We start from the raw sequence: 19,046 nt of genomic DNA, 5'->3' as shown, positions 1-19,046 counted from the left end.
AAAGAACTGCTGGTGAGTAACTAGCTCTGAAGTCTGGGATCTGATTCAACTCTTACCACCTGCATGGAGATGGACAGTGGCCAGCCCAGCTCTGCAGCGGCCAAGTGAGAAGCAGGAGCCACACTATGCACAAGCTCTGGTAACTAGCTTCCATCCGGGCACTTTTCTCCAGCCACTGTGTCTTTCAGAGTCTCAAGTTTATCCAGAGCAAAATCTATGCCATTGCAGATGATTAACAATACTCACGGCAGGAGAGGAAACTAAGACTCAGCAGTGGTAGGGGTTAGGAAGGTGTAGAGACAGAGCTACTTTCGGCCTCCTTTACCCACCATTTCAAACCAGGGCCTAACAAGTTTCCTGGGTCAGTCTTAAGAAATGTTGTTCTTTGGGCTGGGAAGGTGGCTCAGTGGTAGAGCGCTTGCCTTGCATGCATGAGGCCCTGGGTTCCATTCCTCAGCACCACATAAGCAAAAAGAAAAAAGCCAGAAGTGGCGCTGTGGCTCAAGAGGTAGAGCGCTAGCTTTGAGCTGAAGAGCTGAGGGACAGCGCCCAGGCCCCACGACCGGACTCCCCCTCCCAAAAAGAAATGTTCTTTATTTTTATTTTTTTTGTGTCCTGTTGGGGCTTGAACTCAGGGCCTTTGCACTGTCCTTTAGCTTTTCCATTCAAGGCTGGTACTCTACACCACTTGAGCCACGGCTCCACAGCATTTTTCCTGGTCAACTAGAGGTAAGAATCTCTTGAATTTGTTTTCGTGGGCTGGCTGACCCTCAGATCTCAGTTTCCTGAGTAGCTAGGATTACAGGTGTGAGCCACTGGGACCCAGGAACAAGTGTTATTCTGACAAGTTCTTATAGACTAGTCTATAGCTCTAAGATTCCATCCATCTTTTATACCATTTAAAACAATCACCTGAATAATTTAGGGATTGCAACTTCATCACCAAATTTTACACGGAAGGCTTTGTAGCTTAAAGATGTTCGTGTAAGCAAAGTTGAATTCTGAAACCGGTTAGTGAAAATCAAATGCCCAATATAATTAAGTTACATGGTATAAACAAGTCAGACAGCCTAGGCTTGAACCTGCAATCAAGCCGATACTGGACACTTTGGTTTTCTCATGTGGCCAATGGGAATAACAGTACTACCAATTCTGTGGGTTATTTTAAGAAAGAAATGAAATAGTCTGTCTAAAGACTTCAAAGTGCTTAATGAGTTTTAGGCTACTGTTATTACCATCTATACTGGGATTAATATTATGATCAGTACCTGTACTAGGACAGAGAAAACTGACATTTGAGTCCAGGATCCAGAAATTGGAAAATCCTGGAACTTTTGGGTAGGTGAAAATCTGGATTTTGGCTTATGCCAAAAGGAAGGTTTGGATTACTTTTGTGTTCCTGTACTCTTTGATCCCAGAGTTCATAAATAAATAAAAACTCAGGAGATTTTAATTTTCACATAATACAATGTAGGCCTTTAATACTGTTGCAGAGCTTGCTTCACTAATGAATTATAGAGTGAATAATGTTTTCTCCATTTTAATCTCCACATTGAGCAGTTCAACAACATTTTACTGCCACCTCATGGTAAGAATGTGAACTACATGCAAATGAACAACCAACTAGGACAAAGTTACCACATCCTTTTACTTACCACTCCTGTTTTCACAATCCTGGTCCCTTGGAATATCCGGGTGGTATTAGCTGAGAAATAAAGAAGATATAATGTGAACAAAATATCATTTTTTTGGTTCCTCAAAAACCCCCTACTGACACAAATCTAAACTACAGACAATTTTCATGTAACAGAATATTAGTCTTTTGTTATTTTTCCTTCAACCATGTCAGAGTATAAAATCTTTAGCCTGAGCCGGGCACCTGTGGCTCATGCCTATAATCCTAGCTACTCAGGAGGTTGAGATCTGAAGATTGCAGTTCAAAGCCAGTGAGGGCAGGAAAGTCTGTGAAACTCTTACCTCCAATTAACCACTAGAAAACCGGAAGTGGTGCTGTAGCTCAAGTGGTAGAGCGCTCGCCATGAGCTGAAGAGCTTAGGGATAGTGCCCAGGCCCAGAGTTCAAGTCCCATGACCAACAAAAAATAAAAATAAAGATCCTTAGCCTGTGAGTCATGCTAAAACATGAGAGCAAGACACAGCGGATATGTAAATCTGTAGTTTGCTGTCTCCTGTCTTAAGGTACTAATTTAAAAGACTTTCAAGTTTTAGTTTTCTCTTTCATTGAGATACATTATATATAATGCACAGGATTTAAGTGTGCAGTTTATTTTTAAGGTTTCATGAATAATTTCTTCCATTTGATGTTTTGTTTTTATTTTTTAAAGTATAAACCTTTTCATTTCCTCAGTCACAATTTTACAGTACAGTGTTATGGCATTCAGCAGCAATAGTGTTTGATCCTTATTCTTTTTTGTCACATTAAAGAAAAAAGCAATTGGACCATTTTAAATGTCACTGCTAAACAACAACTTTAAAAGGCCCTTTCATAAAGTGATCAAGCCACTCGGAGAGGGTTGTTGCTGACACGTCCAGTAATGACTACTGTTACAATCTTCAGTTTAAATTCAGTAACTTCAAGGTTCACAAATCTAGTTTGCTTTGAAAACAAAAGCTATTTTGAAACCCCATGAGTATAAAACCTGACAGTTTAATTATATTTTACATGTGTAAATGCCTACATAACCGCCACCCACTTTAAGATATAGACACGATGTCTATATACATTGATAGAGAGAGAGGCTGTGGGACCACTGTCAGGGTTTTGTCTGTTTTGAACTTTATTTGATGGAAATTGTATCAACCCATTGTTCCTTCTGCATTATCTTTTTATGAATCATCACTTCAATTAATCTTTTAGCAAGCCTAGTATACATCTTCAGCTTATTACACCCTGTAGCAGCTTACTACATCAGCATGGGGTTTGTTTGTTTTTCTTTATATCAGCCTCAGACAACATCTACCAAGGTAGTGATCACAGGACTCGCAGGACCCCTCACCTCAAGAGCGGTTAACTTACCATCAGAGGGTCTAAGGGAATGCAGAGACAAGGCACCTGATTTAGCTAAGCACTCCTTCCAGGATGAACACAGGCATCAACCTCAACTCCTTCTGCAGATCTGATGACTATTTTGGCTCAACGCTGACTTGGACATCCCAGTGGCCAATGGACAAATCTTTTGTCATTGGATGCTTTGATGCAGTTAGTTCATAGACTATCTTCCTAGTTTGTCTAAAATGTTTTAACAGCAGTGTTTGACTATAAATTGAATCTGAATCTGAAATGATCTCCTAAGCAATCTGCTTGTTTATTCAAAGCCTTTGGGAGGCTTGTTTATTCAAAGCTTTGTTAGGCTACCCAATGGGTCGTAGGCTCAAAGAAAATGGTAGAAAACCTCCACTTTTTTTTTTTTTTTTGGTTGGTTGTAGGGCTTGATCTCTGGGCTTGGGCACTGTCCCTCAGCTCTTCAACTCAAGGCTAGTGCTCTACCACTTGAACCACAGTGCCACTTCAGGTTTTCTAGTGGTTTATTGGAGATAAGAGGCTCACGGACTTTCCTGCCCGGGCTGGCTTTGAACCGCGATCTTCAGATCTCAGCCTCCTGAGTAGCTAGGATTACAGGCGTGAGCCACTGGTGCCCGGCTGAAAACCTCCACTTCCTAGAATAACCAAGAAGAGCAAAACATTTTGCTGGAAGAGCTGCCAGTCTTTTTATCATTTCCTCGAAAACTGAGAGTACTAAGTAATACTTAACTCTCTGCTGTGTAGAAATGATTGCATCTTAGAATAAGTAAACTGAACACTGCTAGGTAGCACTAGGTCAGGCCTATAATCTTGGCTACTTGGGAGCCTAAGATCTGAGGATCCCGATTTGAAGCTAGCCTGGGGAAAAATAAATAAATCCAAGACACTCCTATGATTAACAAGCAAAAAAAATCTAGAAATGGAGGTATGGATCAAATGGTAAAGCACCAGCCTTGAGTACAAAAAGGTATGCAAGAATAAAGCAGGCCCTGAGTTCAATCCCTAGTACTGGTATGTGAGTGCATGAATACACACAAAACCGAACCGAACCAAACCCCTGAACTCTATTTACTTAATAGCTAAGAGCTTTTTCTCCAACTACTCGTGCCTTAAACTACAGTCCTATTTGTGAAATAACACCTATAGTATAAGCTACCATCTGTGAGGTTCAAGACGATTTCTTTGCAACCATCACATTACAATTATTGCTCACTATGACTACAATTAAAAGCACAGTGAGGTAAATAAGATTTCTCACTATCTTATATACAATATAAATATTGCTGTATTTCCTACAATAGAGAAAATATGCCATGTGGCTTGAAGTTCAAGTTTCTGGGGCCTGGTGTTGGTGGTTCACGTTTGCAATTCTAGCTACTTAGGAGGCTGAGACCTGAAGATCATGGTTCAAAGTTAACCTGGGCAGGAAAGTCCATGAGAGTCTTATCTCCAATTAAAACTGGAAATGGTGCTGTGGCTCAAAATGGTAGAGCTCTAGCCTTGAGCACAAAAACTCAGGGGCAGTGCCCACGCTTGGAGTTCAAGCCCCATGACCAAAAAAATTTAAAAAAAATCAACATTGGCTTGTCTGGCTCATAAGCACCGATCTGGTTCAGTAGGAAAGGGCCAATCGCTGGCTTCAGGTGTGTACAGTACTTGGGTAGATACAGGGAAATGGGAGTCCAGGGTGGGGCCGGGTGGAGAAAGGCTACTGCCCCTGGTTCAACTCTGATGCATACCAGGATACAAAATGAGCCAATGTGTGTGTCCACCTTGGACCAAAGAAACAGGCAGACACCTGGAGACACTGGCCATATCCAACAAGTCTCCATGACCAAACATTTAAAGTACTCCCTGCTATAAATTTATAGCTGACAGGGCCTTTTAAAATTGCATTATATTATAAACATTGAATTTTTCAAAGTCTATGCAGAAGCCAGGCAGCTCAGGGGCTATTAATCAGGAGAGGCAGTTCTGCAGATCCTAGGCTCTTGGTCAGCACTCAGAGGAGGCCTAATCATGATTTATGACTCCAAAGTGCCCAGGCCCGGCCTCAGTAAGCTCCCAGTCTGGCCATCTCTTCTCTTTCTCCTTGGCAGTCTCACAGCTGACCTTGGCCTGTGGTCCTAACTCAATATACCTTCAAGATTATGGATAGTCATAGGGAACAAGTTTTGTTTATGGGGGAAAAAACCCCACTAATCTCAATTCATTGCTTAAAAAAAAAAAAAGGATGTGATCAATAGTAAAGAATACTTAAATGAGATACCTAAAAATTTCCAACTAGAAATGAAGACTCTTGGAAGAAATCTAGGCTAGAGGCCTTCTTACCCAGGGTTTATCAATTTTATATCAGTCCTAGGGCAATCTGAAGATGTCACAGCTGAAACCTGATGATGACTCTCATGACTGTCAGATGGCTTAGAACTCTGGAGCCCTCCTGGACTTCAACATTTTGAATCAGGGATGCTGAACCAAAGTTGAGGCAAGTAATCTGAATCCTGAAAAGCTCCTAACGTGAAACACTCTTTGGGCTCCACAAGTCGCAGATAAGGGAAACACAGGCGTGTAGACAGAGCCAGGAATTAGTACTGTGCCCATGTCTCCATCGCCTCGTGTTATTCCTCAGGGATCTGGTCTTGTTGGTGCTGTTGATACCACTTTTGGGGTTGGCCAACGACAGCTTCGAGAAGGGAAAAAGTGATCTCAGATGGCACAGCTGCCAAAAGGTAGCCAGGACTGATTTCCCCAAGGCTTAGAGCCCAGCTCGAACCTGGCATCTTTCAGTCCATGAATGCACTTGCCAGTTACCAGGGTCATCTGGCCAGAGCTTAGAATCCTGGGCCCATACTGCAGGGGTTCTGAGAGGGTTCTCCCAGACATTGTGGAGGCTGGAGTCTTGCCCGCTCCCCATTCCATCTCCTGCCCTCCTCACAGGATTTACAGGAGTGCTGCATTTATGTGCAACTTCCTGTCATCTTCTAGCAAAATAATCCACCAACTGCATCCGATCCATGACTCAAAACAGGAAAACGCCTTTGGCCTAGTAAGCAGGTGTCTCACCTTACAGCTGGGACAGCTGAGGCTCTGGGAAGGAAAGACTCTAATCAGAGAAAGCCTCAGAGCGCTGAGAAAAGCCTTGTAATCTAGGCCAAGCTGGTGCTGGGGTCTAACGTAAAACCACTGTGGCCCAGAGCAGGCGGGGCCAGAACTGGCTGCCTATTTCTAGAAAGAATACTGAAATTACTGAAAATTCTGATGTTTTATTCATGAAATCTTGCACTGATTTTGCGTTAAAAAGTATTCCATGACAATGTTACATCTCTTGATGGATTATTATTAGGATTTTCTGGGATACCTTTTAAACATTTTGTGCCAAGGTGAAGTCCCACTGACTTCACCCTACATCTGACCCCCAGAATATTCTAGTAGTTTTTTGCTGGCAGGCTCATGCATCTTGATTCCAGGAATCTCAGGGATCTGGCCCACAGCGGCCTGGCCGGCTGGTCAGATAGGTGAACTGCCTCTATTTTGGACTCCAGTTCTTGAGAGAACTGAAATGTGCTGAGCATTTGAAGAGAAATCCATGGATTTCCACATCAAATACTGAGAGGAAATGCGGTGATTTCATCATCTGACACCACCCTAGACCCCTGGTCAGGTTAAGGAAGTTGAACCTGATTCCCTACCATTGGAAAAGAACAATAAAGCCAATAATAATAATAAACAATTAGCTGGGCTTTGTACTCTTGCCTATGAAGCCTCCAACTATAAATACAGATCTGAATGACTGGGGTCTCCTGGGTCTGGTTTCAACCCCTACCCTAATCAGTAAGTCATCTGTGCTTTCTTTGGTCCAAGCCCCAGAAGAGGAAAACGACAAAAGCATGAGGATGGAGGTGGCTCAGAGCGGCCCAGGTGGGAAGAAGAGAGAGGCCGGCCTCACCTTGGAAAAGCATGGTCTGGCTGAAGTCACTGCGCATGTCATTTCGACACACAGCCTGGACTCGGAACAGGTAAAGGCTATCGGGTGAGACATGGCTGATGGTGGCTTTCTGTAGGAAAGAAAGAGAGGGCGGCAGTGAGGTGGTTTTCATCGAAGTCAAGGCACACAGAGCAATCTAAAACAAACCTGGGTACCTCAGGGAAGGCGGGAACCTTCTGTCTACCAAAGGACATTTACATATTTGTAAAACCCGTCAAGGGCCACACAAAATGATCTGTACAAGCAGACTGTATCGGGCAGCTGAGGGGAAGCACAGGTGTCTGTTCTGCATTGTACCAAATGATTTCTCTGCTCTTACACTGCCCATGGGCCAGAGCTTCTCCACCCCTGAGGGCTTTCTTTGGAATATAGACTGCTCATAAGGGACCTGGTCTGGGAAGAGAAAGAAGCACATTATTCTTCACTGTGTCTTAGAACCTGCTTCCAGCTCCCTTTAAAGCATGTCTGTCATAATTGATAGCTGTTATACCTAATAAGCTGTATATACATATAGCTTATATCTATATACATAGGTGACATGTTATATATACATGTAACATATTTTATATATAACACATAACATGATATACTATACTATATATTTAATATATTAATATGTTATATGTCATGTTAGGCTATATATTATTGCATATGTGTATGTGTGTGTGTGTGTGTGTGTGTGTGTGTGTGTGTGTGTGTGTGTGCGCGTGTGTGTCTGTGTGTGCTCCTACACATTAGTGATAGTCCCAGGGCCAGGGCCCTGTCCCTAAGCTTTGTTTTTTATTTGTTCAACACTAATGTGCTACCAAGTGAACCACAACTCCACTTCTGATATTTTTGGTGGCTAACTGGAGATAAGAGTCTTACAGGCTTTGCCAGCCCAGACCCAGTTTGAACCAGGATCTTCAGATCTTAGTCTCCGAAGTTGCAAGGATTATAGCTGTGAGCCATTGGCACCTGAATAAGCTACAAAAATTTTCAGACAGGCCTGGGCGTTGTCTCTCAGCTCTTCAGCTCAAGGCCAGCACTCTACCACTTAAGCCACAGCGCCACCTCTGGTTTTCTGGTGATTTATTGGAGATAAGAGTCTCATGGACTTTCCTGCATGGACTGGCTTTGAACTGTGATCCTCAGATCTCAGCCTCCTGAGTAGCTAGGATCACAGGCATGAGCCACACTGATGCCTGGCTCAGACAGGATTTTTCTTTACTACATGGCTGAGGCTCACCTCAGACTTGCAATCCTCTTGTCTTAGCTTCCTTAGCATGCCCAGCTAAGTATGGATTCTAGATAATACCTACAATGATCAGATAAATAATCTCTAGTGCCTCACAGACTTTAGGACATCAAAAAGAACTCAATTGTGTGTCTGTCTCTTTCCAGCTTGAAGGCCTGCCTTGTTGTATCCTGACTATGTATATCAGAGGACAGGCAGCAAGAACACTAGGCCAGAGGTCATGAAGATCTACCCTGCCACTGCTCTCTGGAGCCCTGTGAGCCTCACTCAGCTGCTCAATAGCTTCCAGCTTCAACTGTGTGGTGGGGGTAGGACTAACCACTCCATAGGCTCTGGTGAGACCTGTGACCAGGCCAAGCAAACCTGGCTTATAAGTAGAACACAGTGAGCAGAAGAAGCAATGCTACAGGTGTTCTGCAGGAAGATCAGCAAGCTACAGCCTGTGAGGCCAGATCTGGCTCACCATCTGCTTTATAAATAAAATATTATGGGCATGCAGTCCCAGCCACTCATGGATATACCATGTAGGGTTCTTTTTACTCTACACTGGCAGAGTTGTATAGTTAAAACAGAGGCTGTGTTGCCTGTAAAACATAAACTAGTTACTATCTGGCCCTTTATAGAAAAACATTTGCTAACCTCTGATCAAACATCACCAGACAAATCCGGGTCACTCTTCTTCACTATTTATTCCAATAGCTTTTAAAAGTAAGGGAATGTGACAGGCACTGGTAATGCCTGTCATCTTAGCTACTCAAGAGGCTGAGTTCTAAAGATCATAGTTCAAAGCCAGACTGCACAGGACAGTGTAAGAGTCTTATCTCCAAGGAATCAGCAAAAAGTAAGAAGTGTAGGTGTGGATCAAGTGGTAGAGTGCCAGCCTTTAGGTGAAAAATCCAACTAAGACAGTGAGTGCCTGAATTCAAGTCTCAGTTACCCCAAACCAAAATAAAAATAAAAATAACATATACCTAAATGCAGCTAGTACTTGCTTCTCAAAGAAGACAACAAAACAGACCCTGATTTCTAGAGGGTCCGAGAGGCAAGAGGTCTTGTCATGGAATTGTGCACTCTGGGTCGTATATAGAAAGAAAGCTGTACAGGCTGGGCAATGGTGGCTCACACCTATAATCCTAGCTACTCAGGAGGCTGAGATCTGAGGACAGTAGTTCGAAGCCAGCCCAGGCAGAAAAGTCCCTATGAGACTTTTAATTCCAATTAACCACTCAAATACTAGAAGTGGTGCTGTGGCTCAAGTGATAGAGTGCTAGCCTTGAGCACAAAGAGGCTCAGGGATGGTGCCCAGGCCCCAAGTTCAAACTGTACAGGAATACTACGTTAGGCTCATGGCATTTTAACTATTGGTCTCGTTTAAAGGGAGCAGTTATATCTGTCTCACATGTGGGTGGCAAGGAAGTAGGTATCTGCATCCCTCCATCAGTATATAATAACAGAAGTTAGAGAAATGTGTTGTTACACTAAGTCAGCAGTCTTGACATGCTGAGGAATTAAGAATATTAATTTTGTGTGTCCTAAAAGAAGAAAAAAAACCACTCTAGAATTCCTTATGAAACAGAACTTGCTATCAAAGCACATTTTTCTGTGTATCTCTCGATCTTTCTCTAAAACTAATTTGTGCCTCATTTTCTAAACCTCTGACCCTCCCCCTCCTCTTATTCTATTCCAAGCAAAATCTTCCCTTTATCTGTACAGAGATTTATTAGAATTCACTTCCAGCCAGTTTCTACTCATCTCCACGGGTTGAATTATTTTCCAATTAGAACAAGAAACCAAGTAGGTGCCCAGGTAAGTTTTCACTGATGAATGCGTGAGTTCAGCCAGGACCAATCCCCTTTCCTGACTTTCTAGGGTGGCAAAAGCAAGGTTAGAATTCGGTATCACCTTGGGTGTCTCCCACTGGATTACTCTCTGAGTTCACAAAGCCTGTCACTTCTCTAATGTGACCCAGATAACAATGTCTAGCAGGGAAATTGAAAATCTAAATGGTAACGAAGTCAAAGAATGTTCACCTGAAGGAATATGAAAAGCATTATTGTATCACTGATTGAATGGGCCCGGAAGGACTCTGTATTGGGAGAAGGGGGGAAAAAATGGGAACAGCCATTAAGAATCCCCCTCAGTGTCACTTCAGTTTTCACCTGCATAGACAATTGTAGGTTTTCATTATTCTGAAGACTTCCTTTGATTAACAATAAGCACAGCTAGGCTTTCCAACCAGCATGTCTGTCACCCGGAGTTTCTCTTGGCAAACACTGGGACATGAGCGAAGATTTGGGAGATGAGGGAGTGTTGGAGGGTTTGCTGGGAGAAGAAAAGATGGCTTCTACCATCAACTGCTCTGAAAGGCTGTGGTTGGTGGGCATCAGAGGCTCAACGTTTATGTAACTGTGAGGAGGAAAAGTTGAACAGGGCTTGTTTCCTTCAAAATAAGGACAGACACAACAGCATCTAAGAGCTGGAGAACAGACGTAGAACAAATCGGCCTGGCCACGGGGTTCCACAGCAGGTAATAGGAATGTGTCAGGCCACAAGAAGTGGAGGGAACTAGGGACAGTGGGGGTGGTGGGGACGATAAAAAGATGGTGACAGAGGTAGCAAAGTGTAATCAGAAGAGTATTCATATAAGCTGGGTGGCTGGTGCCTCACACCTGTAATCCTAGCTTCTCAGGGAGATGAGGTCTCAGAATCCTGGTTTGTTTTTCTGTTTTTCTTTTTTGTTCCTCCCCTTTTGTCACTGTTTTTGATTTCTGTACTTTTTGTTTTGTTTGTAAGTATATTTGTTCTGGGGAGGGGAAAGGGAAGCCCAGAATTAGTGGAAGAGAGGGTGAACTAATGCAGCAGTGACAGTCACTGGACTCTGTTGAAAATGAACTATATTACCTGGAGTAGGAGGGAAACAACTGGGAGGAAAATGAGGGAAGAGGTGACACTGTCCAAATGAAATGTACTCATTAACTGACCTCTGTAACTGTATCCCCTCTGTACATCACCTTTACAATAAATATAAATTAAAACAAAACAACAATAAAAAAACACTCCTAGTTTGAAGCCTTCTCAGATGGGAAAGTCCATGAGATTCTTACATTCAATTAACCACTAAAAGGACAGAAGTAGAGCTGTGACTCAAGTGGTAGGGCACCAGTCTTGAATGAAAAAACTAAGACGTAGTACCTAGGCTCTGAGTTCAAGCCCAAGGACTTTCACAAACATACATATCAAGAGTATTCATAGAAGCAGGGAGTTGGTAGCTCACATCTGTAATCTTGGCTACTCAGGAGGCTGAGATCTGAGGATTTCAGCTCAAAGCCAACCAGGGCAAGAAAGTCCCCAAGAGACTCTGACCTCCAATTAACCACTCAAAAAACCAGAAGTGGAGCTGTAGCTCAAATTGGTAGAGCACTAGCCTTGAGCAGAAGAGCTCAGGGACAGTGCCCAGACCCTGAGTGCAAGCCCCACAACCAACAAGAACAACAAAAAAAGTATTCATATAGCGCTTGCTAGGGATCAAGACCCATGGTATACTTGTGTAATACGTTTAGCATACCCAGTAATCAGATGTGATAACAAGGGTAGAGTGGAGGCACTCTGGATGTTAGTCGTGAATACTGGTACCAGGAAACAGAACCACAGCAGTTCCTGCTCCACCAGCTGCTAAGTGTAAAGTCAGGATGAAGCGGGCAGTGAAGGAGGCCAGGGAGACACAGGGTCTGGCAAAGGGGACTGGTTCCAGAAGAGCACTGGAACCACAAGAGGATGGACTTGGAATGGGGCAGGGTGGGAGCTTACCAAGTCTTTGTCACTGTCCTTGGTGAATGTCTTCTCCTTCTCATCCTCATTCTTGGTCCAACTGTAGGAGACCATGTAGTTCATGATGGGCGGGTGGTAGATAGTCTCAGGCTGGCTCCAGGACACCTGCAGTACTGTCTGGTTCAGAGGTTGTACCTTCATGTGGATGGGCGGAGAGCTGCAGACTAAAGACACACATAGCCAAGCTCAGGGGGGGAGGGCGGGGTGTCCAGCCCAAAGCCATCTTTCCCACATCAGCCTTGACGAGTTGAAATGGCCACATGGGAAACCTATACCCCTGCCAGCCAAGCCCCGCTACCATCCATATTTACCACATGGGTGTCCCTCCCTCTTTACCATTTAGGCATGGCCATGTACACAGGGAAGCCACTGGACACCAAGTGTGGTCGTTATTTCAACCCTAAATACTCTGGCCTGTACCTGTTAAGATTGAGGACATCCTCATAGCAATGTGGACATGCTCATGCCTGTAATCCTGGCAACTCAAGAGGCTGACAAGCAGTGAATGGATGCTTTAAGCCAACCCAGGTAGAAAAGTCTGTATAACTCCATTTCAAATTAACCAGCCAAAAGCCAGACTGGAGGTGTGGCTCAAGTGGCAGAGCATCAACTGAACAAGTGTGAGACCCGGAGTACTAACACCAATACTGCCAACAAAACCCCTGGAAGAGGAAAGCCACTCTTCCATACAGTCACCACATCTGTGTCATACCTAAGAAATTAAATGTTGATTCAATAGTATTGTTTTAGAAATTGCTTTCATTAACATATATTAACTGCATCAAGTGAACAGTTTCACTGGGCTATTTGCATATAATGAATTTCATAATATTATTTGATACACAATCCATATTCAATTGTTCTCAATTCTTAAAAATCACCCTGAGCTGTCACCCTCCTCCTCTCCCACACTTTAGTAGCTCCCCCCCTTTCAAGTCATATGGACTTTCCCCCCCATGACAGAGACTTTTTTGGGAGGTTGGGGGAGTAAGACCGTCTTGGGGCCTGAACTCAGGGCCTGGGCACTGTCCCTGAGCTCTACCACTTGAGCCACAGCTCCACTTTTGGTTTTCTGGTGGTTAATTTGAGGTAAGAGTCTCACAGACTTTCCTGCCAGGCTGGCTTTGAACTGTGATCCTCAGATCTCAGCCTCTTGAATACAAGCGTGAGCTATCAGCACCTGGCTTACAACAAAGACTTTTTGAAGAAGCCATCCATTTGAACTTGTAGAGTGTCCCAACGAATTTCCCACAGGTGAAATTTTATTGTGGATATCTCAGAGTATAAATAAGTACAATTTATTGCAAGACTTTACGTCATTTTAAAGGAAAGACACACAGAGAAAAATAATGGCTTTGTCTGGAGCAGCAGAACACGGTGCGCTCATACTGCAGTGGGTTACACACAGAGGTCAGCTAGTGCATCTTTTTATCCCTGTGCTGGGTGTGTGTGTGTGTGTGTGTTAGGGGACACAGTGCATCTGCACCTGTGTACGCACAAACCCACTTTAGTGTTGAGAGTTTTAAGTCTGACTTTAGATATGTGGAACAGGGTTTCTCAGCCTGGACACTCCTGGTTCAGGCAAACGATTCTTTGCTCTTGGAGGCTGTGTGTCTTAGATGACAGCTGCCAAAGATGTCTGCAGATATCAGAAAATGTCTCCTCCCAGGCCGATGAGAACCACTGGTGGTCTAAGACAAAGAGATTCATAAGAATGAATCACCCATTCAGAGCGGATACAGACTTTGGGGATGGGATGATGGTAGGCTGGGAGGAGAGGCACATGATAGCTTGGAAGCATTTGAGAAGTGGACTGGACTCGGCCTGTGGGCCCAGGGGAAGATGTGTGAAGTAGTTGGGATGTTGTCAGGGAAGAAGAGACCATAGGAGCAGAGCCTGAGAGTAACGAAAGGAGACAGGGCAGAGGGTTTCACGGCACCAGGTGCAGCTGGGGCCGTAAAGGTCATAGGAACTGGATTTGAATTCTGATCTTCCTCCCGCAAGCCCTTGGCAGGTACTAAGAAGACCTGAGCCAGACATGCCGATGTGAAGTTGTCATGGGAAGAGGATGACTGGTTGCAGGGAGTGTAGCAGGCTCTGGAGTAGGGGAGGGGTCTGCACAGTGGATGTCACCCATGACCTTGGCAGAGAAATGGCAGGCAGGTTTCAGAGCTGAAGGATAGAAAAGCTGAGAAGCCTAGATGTACGCCAGGTGAGGAGAGGAGAGGAGAGGAGTGCGGGTGGGTATGGGAGCAGGTGGAGGAGAGTGGGGGTCAATGAGAATATGTAAGTTTGGAACATGGAGGTGGGTAGAAGGAGGGGTGTGTACTAAGTAGACAGGCTGAGGAACTGGGGCTCGGTCCTGACCCAGGCACCTCCAGGGCCCAACTGTAAGCAAGGTAGCCCATCATGAGCCAGATACCTCTATTTTCTACCCCAGATCCCCACAGGGAGAGGGCCGAGCCTGCCAGAAAAGCATGAGTTTTCGGGAGCCATGGCTGGAGAAAAGCAGGTATAGGTTTTTAGGCATCCTTTTGCTCTTCAACTGCCAAACCATGGTTCAGTGGGAGAAGTGCTTTGCGTGGCTGAGACAAGAAGGGATAAATTAATGAAGCATTCCCACTGCCCCGTAAAACCCCAGGAGGCAATATGCCGCCTGCCACACAAATGTCACTAGAGCTGGGATATCAAAGGAGACTTTGTCACAGAAGGGGGAAGTAATGTAGCATGGACACTAGGTGGCACCAGGCTACTGCTTTTAAATAAAACCAATATAGGAAGAAGTCTGTTTCTCAAGAAAGTCACAGATAAAGGGGAGGGGGGGATTGGCCAAAACGTACACCCCCGTTTTCAAATACTAGCAGTCAATCAAGAGTTGTATGTTTAGAAAATTCTGTAGCTCACAACCATGACCTGATTTCCGCATCTTCCCCTACCGCCTACGATGTTCTTATTTATCTTCCTTAGTGATGGACTACAAGGGAGTGTATCTCTCTCCAGCAATTACATCACAAGCACAGAAGTAATTCTATCAGCCACAGACCAACGCATCCATTCTTATTTACTTAGCTATTTTATTTTTTTCTTTTTCCAGTACTGGGGCTTGAACTCAGGGCCTTGATTTCTACTTGGCTTTCTCACTCCTGGCTAGCACTATACCAATGTGAGCCATATTTAGGGTGTGTGTGTGTGTGTGTGTGTGTGTGTGTGTGTGTGTGTGTGTGTGTGTGTGTGTGTGTGTGTGTGTGTGTGTGTGTGTGTGTGTGTGTGTGTGTGTGTGTGTGTGTGTGTGTGTGTGTGTGTGCCATATTTAGGGTGTGTGTGTGTGTGTGTGTGTGTGTGTGTGTGTGTGCATGTGCAGGTTAACTGAGTAAGATTTGTCTGTCCAGGCTGGCCTCTGATGGTGATTCTCAGATCTCATCCTCCCAAGTAAGTAGGATTACAGGCATGAGCCACGGGCACTTGGCATTTTGAAATGAAAATTGCTAGGTTCTTCTATGCACATCAAGATGATTTGGGTTAGTTCTTTTAAACCAAAAAGAAAAAAAGAATCTTGTCAGTGTAAACCACAAACAACCATGTCAAGCCAGGTGCCAATGGTTTCATACCTGTAGTCCTAGCTACTCAGGAAGCTGAGATCGGAAGATGGCGTCAAAGCCTAGCCCAGGCAGGAAAGCCTGTGAGACTCTTACCTCGCATGCGCGCGCGTACACACACACACACACACACACACACACACACACACACACACACACACACACACACACACACACACACACACACACACACACAGGGCAAATGTTCTGGGGATCCAACATATAGATAGTCTCTTCATCCTTATGTGAAAGCACATGCAAACCATTTGAGGTAAGGTATGGGATGTGTTAGCTAGGCACTGGTGGCTTATAATCCTAGCTACTAGGAGGCTGAGATCTGGAAGACCTCAGTTTGAGGCCAACCCAGGCAGAATAGTTTGCTGGACTTCATCTTCAAAATAACTTGCAAGAAGCTAGGTTAGAGATATGGCTCAAGTGGCAGAACACCAGACTAGTAAGCACAAGGCACTGAATTCAAACTCCAGTACTGGGTTGGGACTGGAATAGAATGTATATAGCCTGCAATTTAATTTTTCTTTTAGTATTTTGCTCCACACATCATGGCTGTATTTCCTCCTTGTGAAAGTGAATGGCACTATTGCTTTGAAATCAAGTATGGAATGCTTCTGTCTCGATGCATTAGAAAATACTGAGTTAGGCTGGGCACCAGTGACTCATACCTGTAATCTTAGCTACTCAGGAGGCTGAGATCTGAAGATCCTGATTCAAAGCCAGCCCTGTAGGAATGTCCATGAGACTTTTAGCTCTAATTAACCACCAGAAAACCGGAAGTGGTGCTGTGGCTCAAAGTAGTAGAGTACAAGCCTTGAGCAAAAGAGCTCAGGGACAACACCCAGGCCCAGAGTTCAAGCCCCAAGACTGACAAAAATGAATATATACACTTAAAAAAAGGAAATACTGAGTTAAGCTGTTGTAGGACGACTCACTCTGCAGGTTCACTTTCCAGGAAGCAATTCTGTAATTAAAATGCCTGCTGCAGACCACACATCAGAAGCCATTCGTGAGAAGGAAATCTTATCTCTCTATTCCCCAGCCCGCCCCACACCTTCTTGACTAGTAAGAGTGTTTCTGTGCACAGTGGTCCAGATTTGGAGGGTCTGGCTGGGAAACTTCGTCTGTCAAAGGACAGAGAGTAAGGGTTTCCAGCTGTGTGAGTACAAGGTCCTAACTCTGGAGCACAGTAAGTACACACAAACGAGCGTGGCTGTGCCAGAAAAGCTTGATTTATGGTCCCCACATTTCAGTTTCATTGGATTTTTCAGGTGTCACAAATTTCCTTTTGATCTTTCTCTACTGTTTAAGAACATTAACAACCACTGTCAGTTCCCATTATACAAAAGATGGCGGTGGGTGAGCTTTGGCCCCATGCATCAGTGGTTTGCTGATTCCAGACTTTGAAGATAAAGGGAGATCAAACTGTTATTTGGAACTGTGGCACCTACTGCATTTGTATTCTTTATAGCATCAGCAATTATGTTGCTGACTTCCCTGCTCACCTGGCCTTTCACAGTGAGGCTCAGGGGCTGGCACTTTCTATGTCTGGTTCAACACATTTGCCTGAAGTCTACAGCTGGCATGCAGCTGGCTCTCAGCACGTTTGGTGCATCATGGTTCGCAGGTCTGTGTGGTGAACCCTTTCCTTCCAATTTCTTAGCCCAGCCCCACCGCCAATGTGGCTTCCATATTATGTGGCTCCTTTGCCTTTTCTCATAGTATCTTTGCCTCCACCTGTCTGTCCCTCTGATCTCATTGTCAGAACAAGAGAAAGCACCTTGCCTCTTAGCACCAGGGATAAAGTTCCCATCCAGAAAATCAGGGCCTCTCCTTTCACTCCTAGGGTGACCTGATTCAGGGACCTTGCATCTGTGTGGGGCTCTTAGCCCCAATCTTTCCCTCACACCTCTGGAAGGAGATGTTGGCCAATCAGAAATCCTGTTCCATTTATGGAGGCAACAAAACTCCCAGAATGCTCAGCAGCTGGAGGGAAGGGTGGGAGGGCCAAAGGTCCTTAGAAGAGCATAAGCAGAAGTGGGCAGCAGGCTGGGGCACTGTGCTGCCAGCGATCTGCTGGTATGGGAACAGTTTCCAGACATGGAAACCATCCCAAGTTCAAGTATAACAGAGACAAAGCAGTGCCAGGAAGTTGCATGGATCCATTGCAGTGAGCTGATGTAAGAAATCTGTGCTCCAAAGCCCACACCCCTACTGGGCCCGGTACTGTCCAGTCCTCATAGCCTCTACTCAGTCTCTTCACCCTTGGGTGCTTAACCTCCAAGGTCAGGTGATTCTTCTACTCACACTTGAACTCTTAGCTAAGTGGGAGACCCAGGAGGGTGGATCCTAGTTTCAGGTTAGCCAAGGCAAAAAGAGAGCTAGTGAAATCTTTTCTTAAAGAACAAGGTATACTGGAATATGCCTCTAATCCTGGATCCATAGAAGGTTATAGTAGGTGTATCACAGTCTACACAAACAGCTAAAACAAAAAGGGTTGAGGACAAGTCTCACGGGATGGAGCACCTACCTCACAAGTGTGAGGCCCCAAGTTCCAACTCTAGTAACCACCAAAAACATAAAAGTTCAAGAGTGCGATCAGGGGAAATGACAGGTGCCTTGCACCTTTCCCTACCTTAACCACAGCCAGTTGCGAACCTCACCTTGCCCGTGGCAACTCCACACAATCCATGCGGGAGGTGCCAGCTCTGGCTCTTCAAGGAAAAATCACCTGTGGAGTGTCCTGACTTCAGCCTTGCTCTTCTTGGGGGGGGGGGGGGGAGGGGAGGGAGGGCTCTGGTTCCATTCCTACCAAGATCCCATTGCTTTTCACATCTTCCTACACGGTGCACTTTGCCAGATCCACCTTAACCCATGATCCCAGCCCCCTTAAAACAATGCAGAGACTCCCAGTGGAGGCCCCATAGCCTGGATTCGAAGTCTGTATCAAGGATCATTTTCTCACTGGTTCTCGCTGGTCATTGTTTAAGTGTCCCCCCCTACATCAACCCTGGACAGAGACAACAGGCCTTCTCTTGCAAGGAGGAGTCAGAGAGAGGATGGCCCCAACACAGCCCCTCGGGGCAGCTCTGCTCTTTCCTGGTGCTCTCCACAAGGGTGGGGACTGCAGAGGGCCTAGGCTCAGTGAGCACAGTCCACGTCTCCCCCTGAGAGCAGACCAGAGCTGTGGGTGAGGGGGTGTGGGAGCCCCACGGCTAGGAGCCAGCCTTGCCTCTCAGCCTGCTTTGCTGCCTGCCCTGTCTTTACGGCCCCCGCTCAGCTCAGGTCCTTCGGGAACCTGCTCAAGAAACGGCCGCAGGGAAGGATTCGCTTTCTAAAGGGCTGT

At 45.1% G+C, this 19,046-nt stretch overlaps 1 protein-coding gene across 3 annotated transcripts in view; it reads right to left on the bottom strand.

The window, feature by feature from the left end:
- Positions 1-19,046, bottom strand: part of Ptprg (protein tyrosine phosphatase receptor type G) — a 693,584-nt gene that overhangs the window by 94,297 nt on the left and 580,241 nt on the right. For all 3 annotated transcript variants that reach the window (XM_070018858.1, XM_070018857.1, XM_070018856.1), the window contains exons 9-11: positions 12,072-12,256; positions 6,989-7,097; positions 1,656-1,705 (exon numbers count right to left, since the gene is read on the bottom strand). In XM_070018858.1, the coding sequence (XP_069874959.1) occupies positions 1,656-1,705; positions 6,989-7,097; positions 12,072-12,256 (344 nt within the window). The remainder of the gene's footprint in view (positions 1-1,655; positions 1,706-6,988; positions 7,098-12,071; positions 12,257-19,046) is intronic.

Source organism: Dipodomys merriami, unplaced genomic scaffold (genome assembly GCF_024711535.1).
Source record: "Dipodomys merriami isolate MVZ:Mamm:240054 unplaced genomic scaffold, mDipMer1.0.p SCAF_13, whole genome shotgun sequence".
NCBI classification, from domain to species: domain Eukaryota; kingdom Metazoa; phylum Chordata; class Mammalia; order Rodentia; family Heteromyidae; genus Dipodomys; species Dipodomys merriami.
This window is presented reverse-complemented; position numbering and strand designations above follow the sequence as displayed.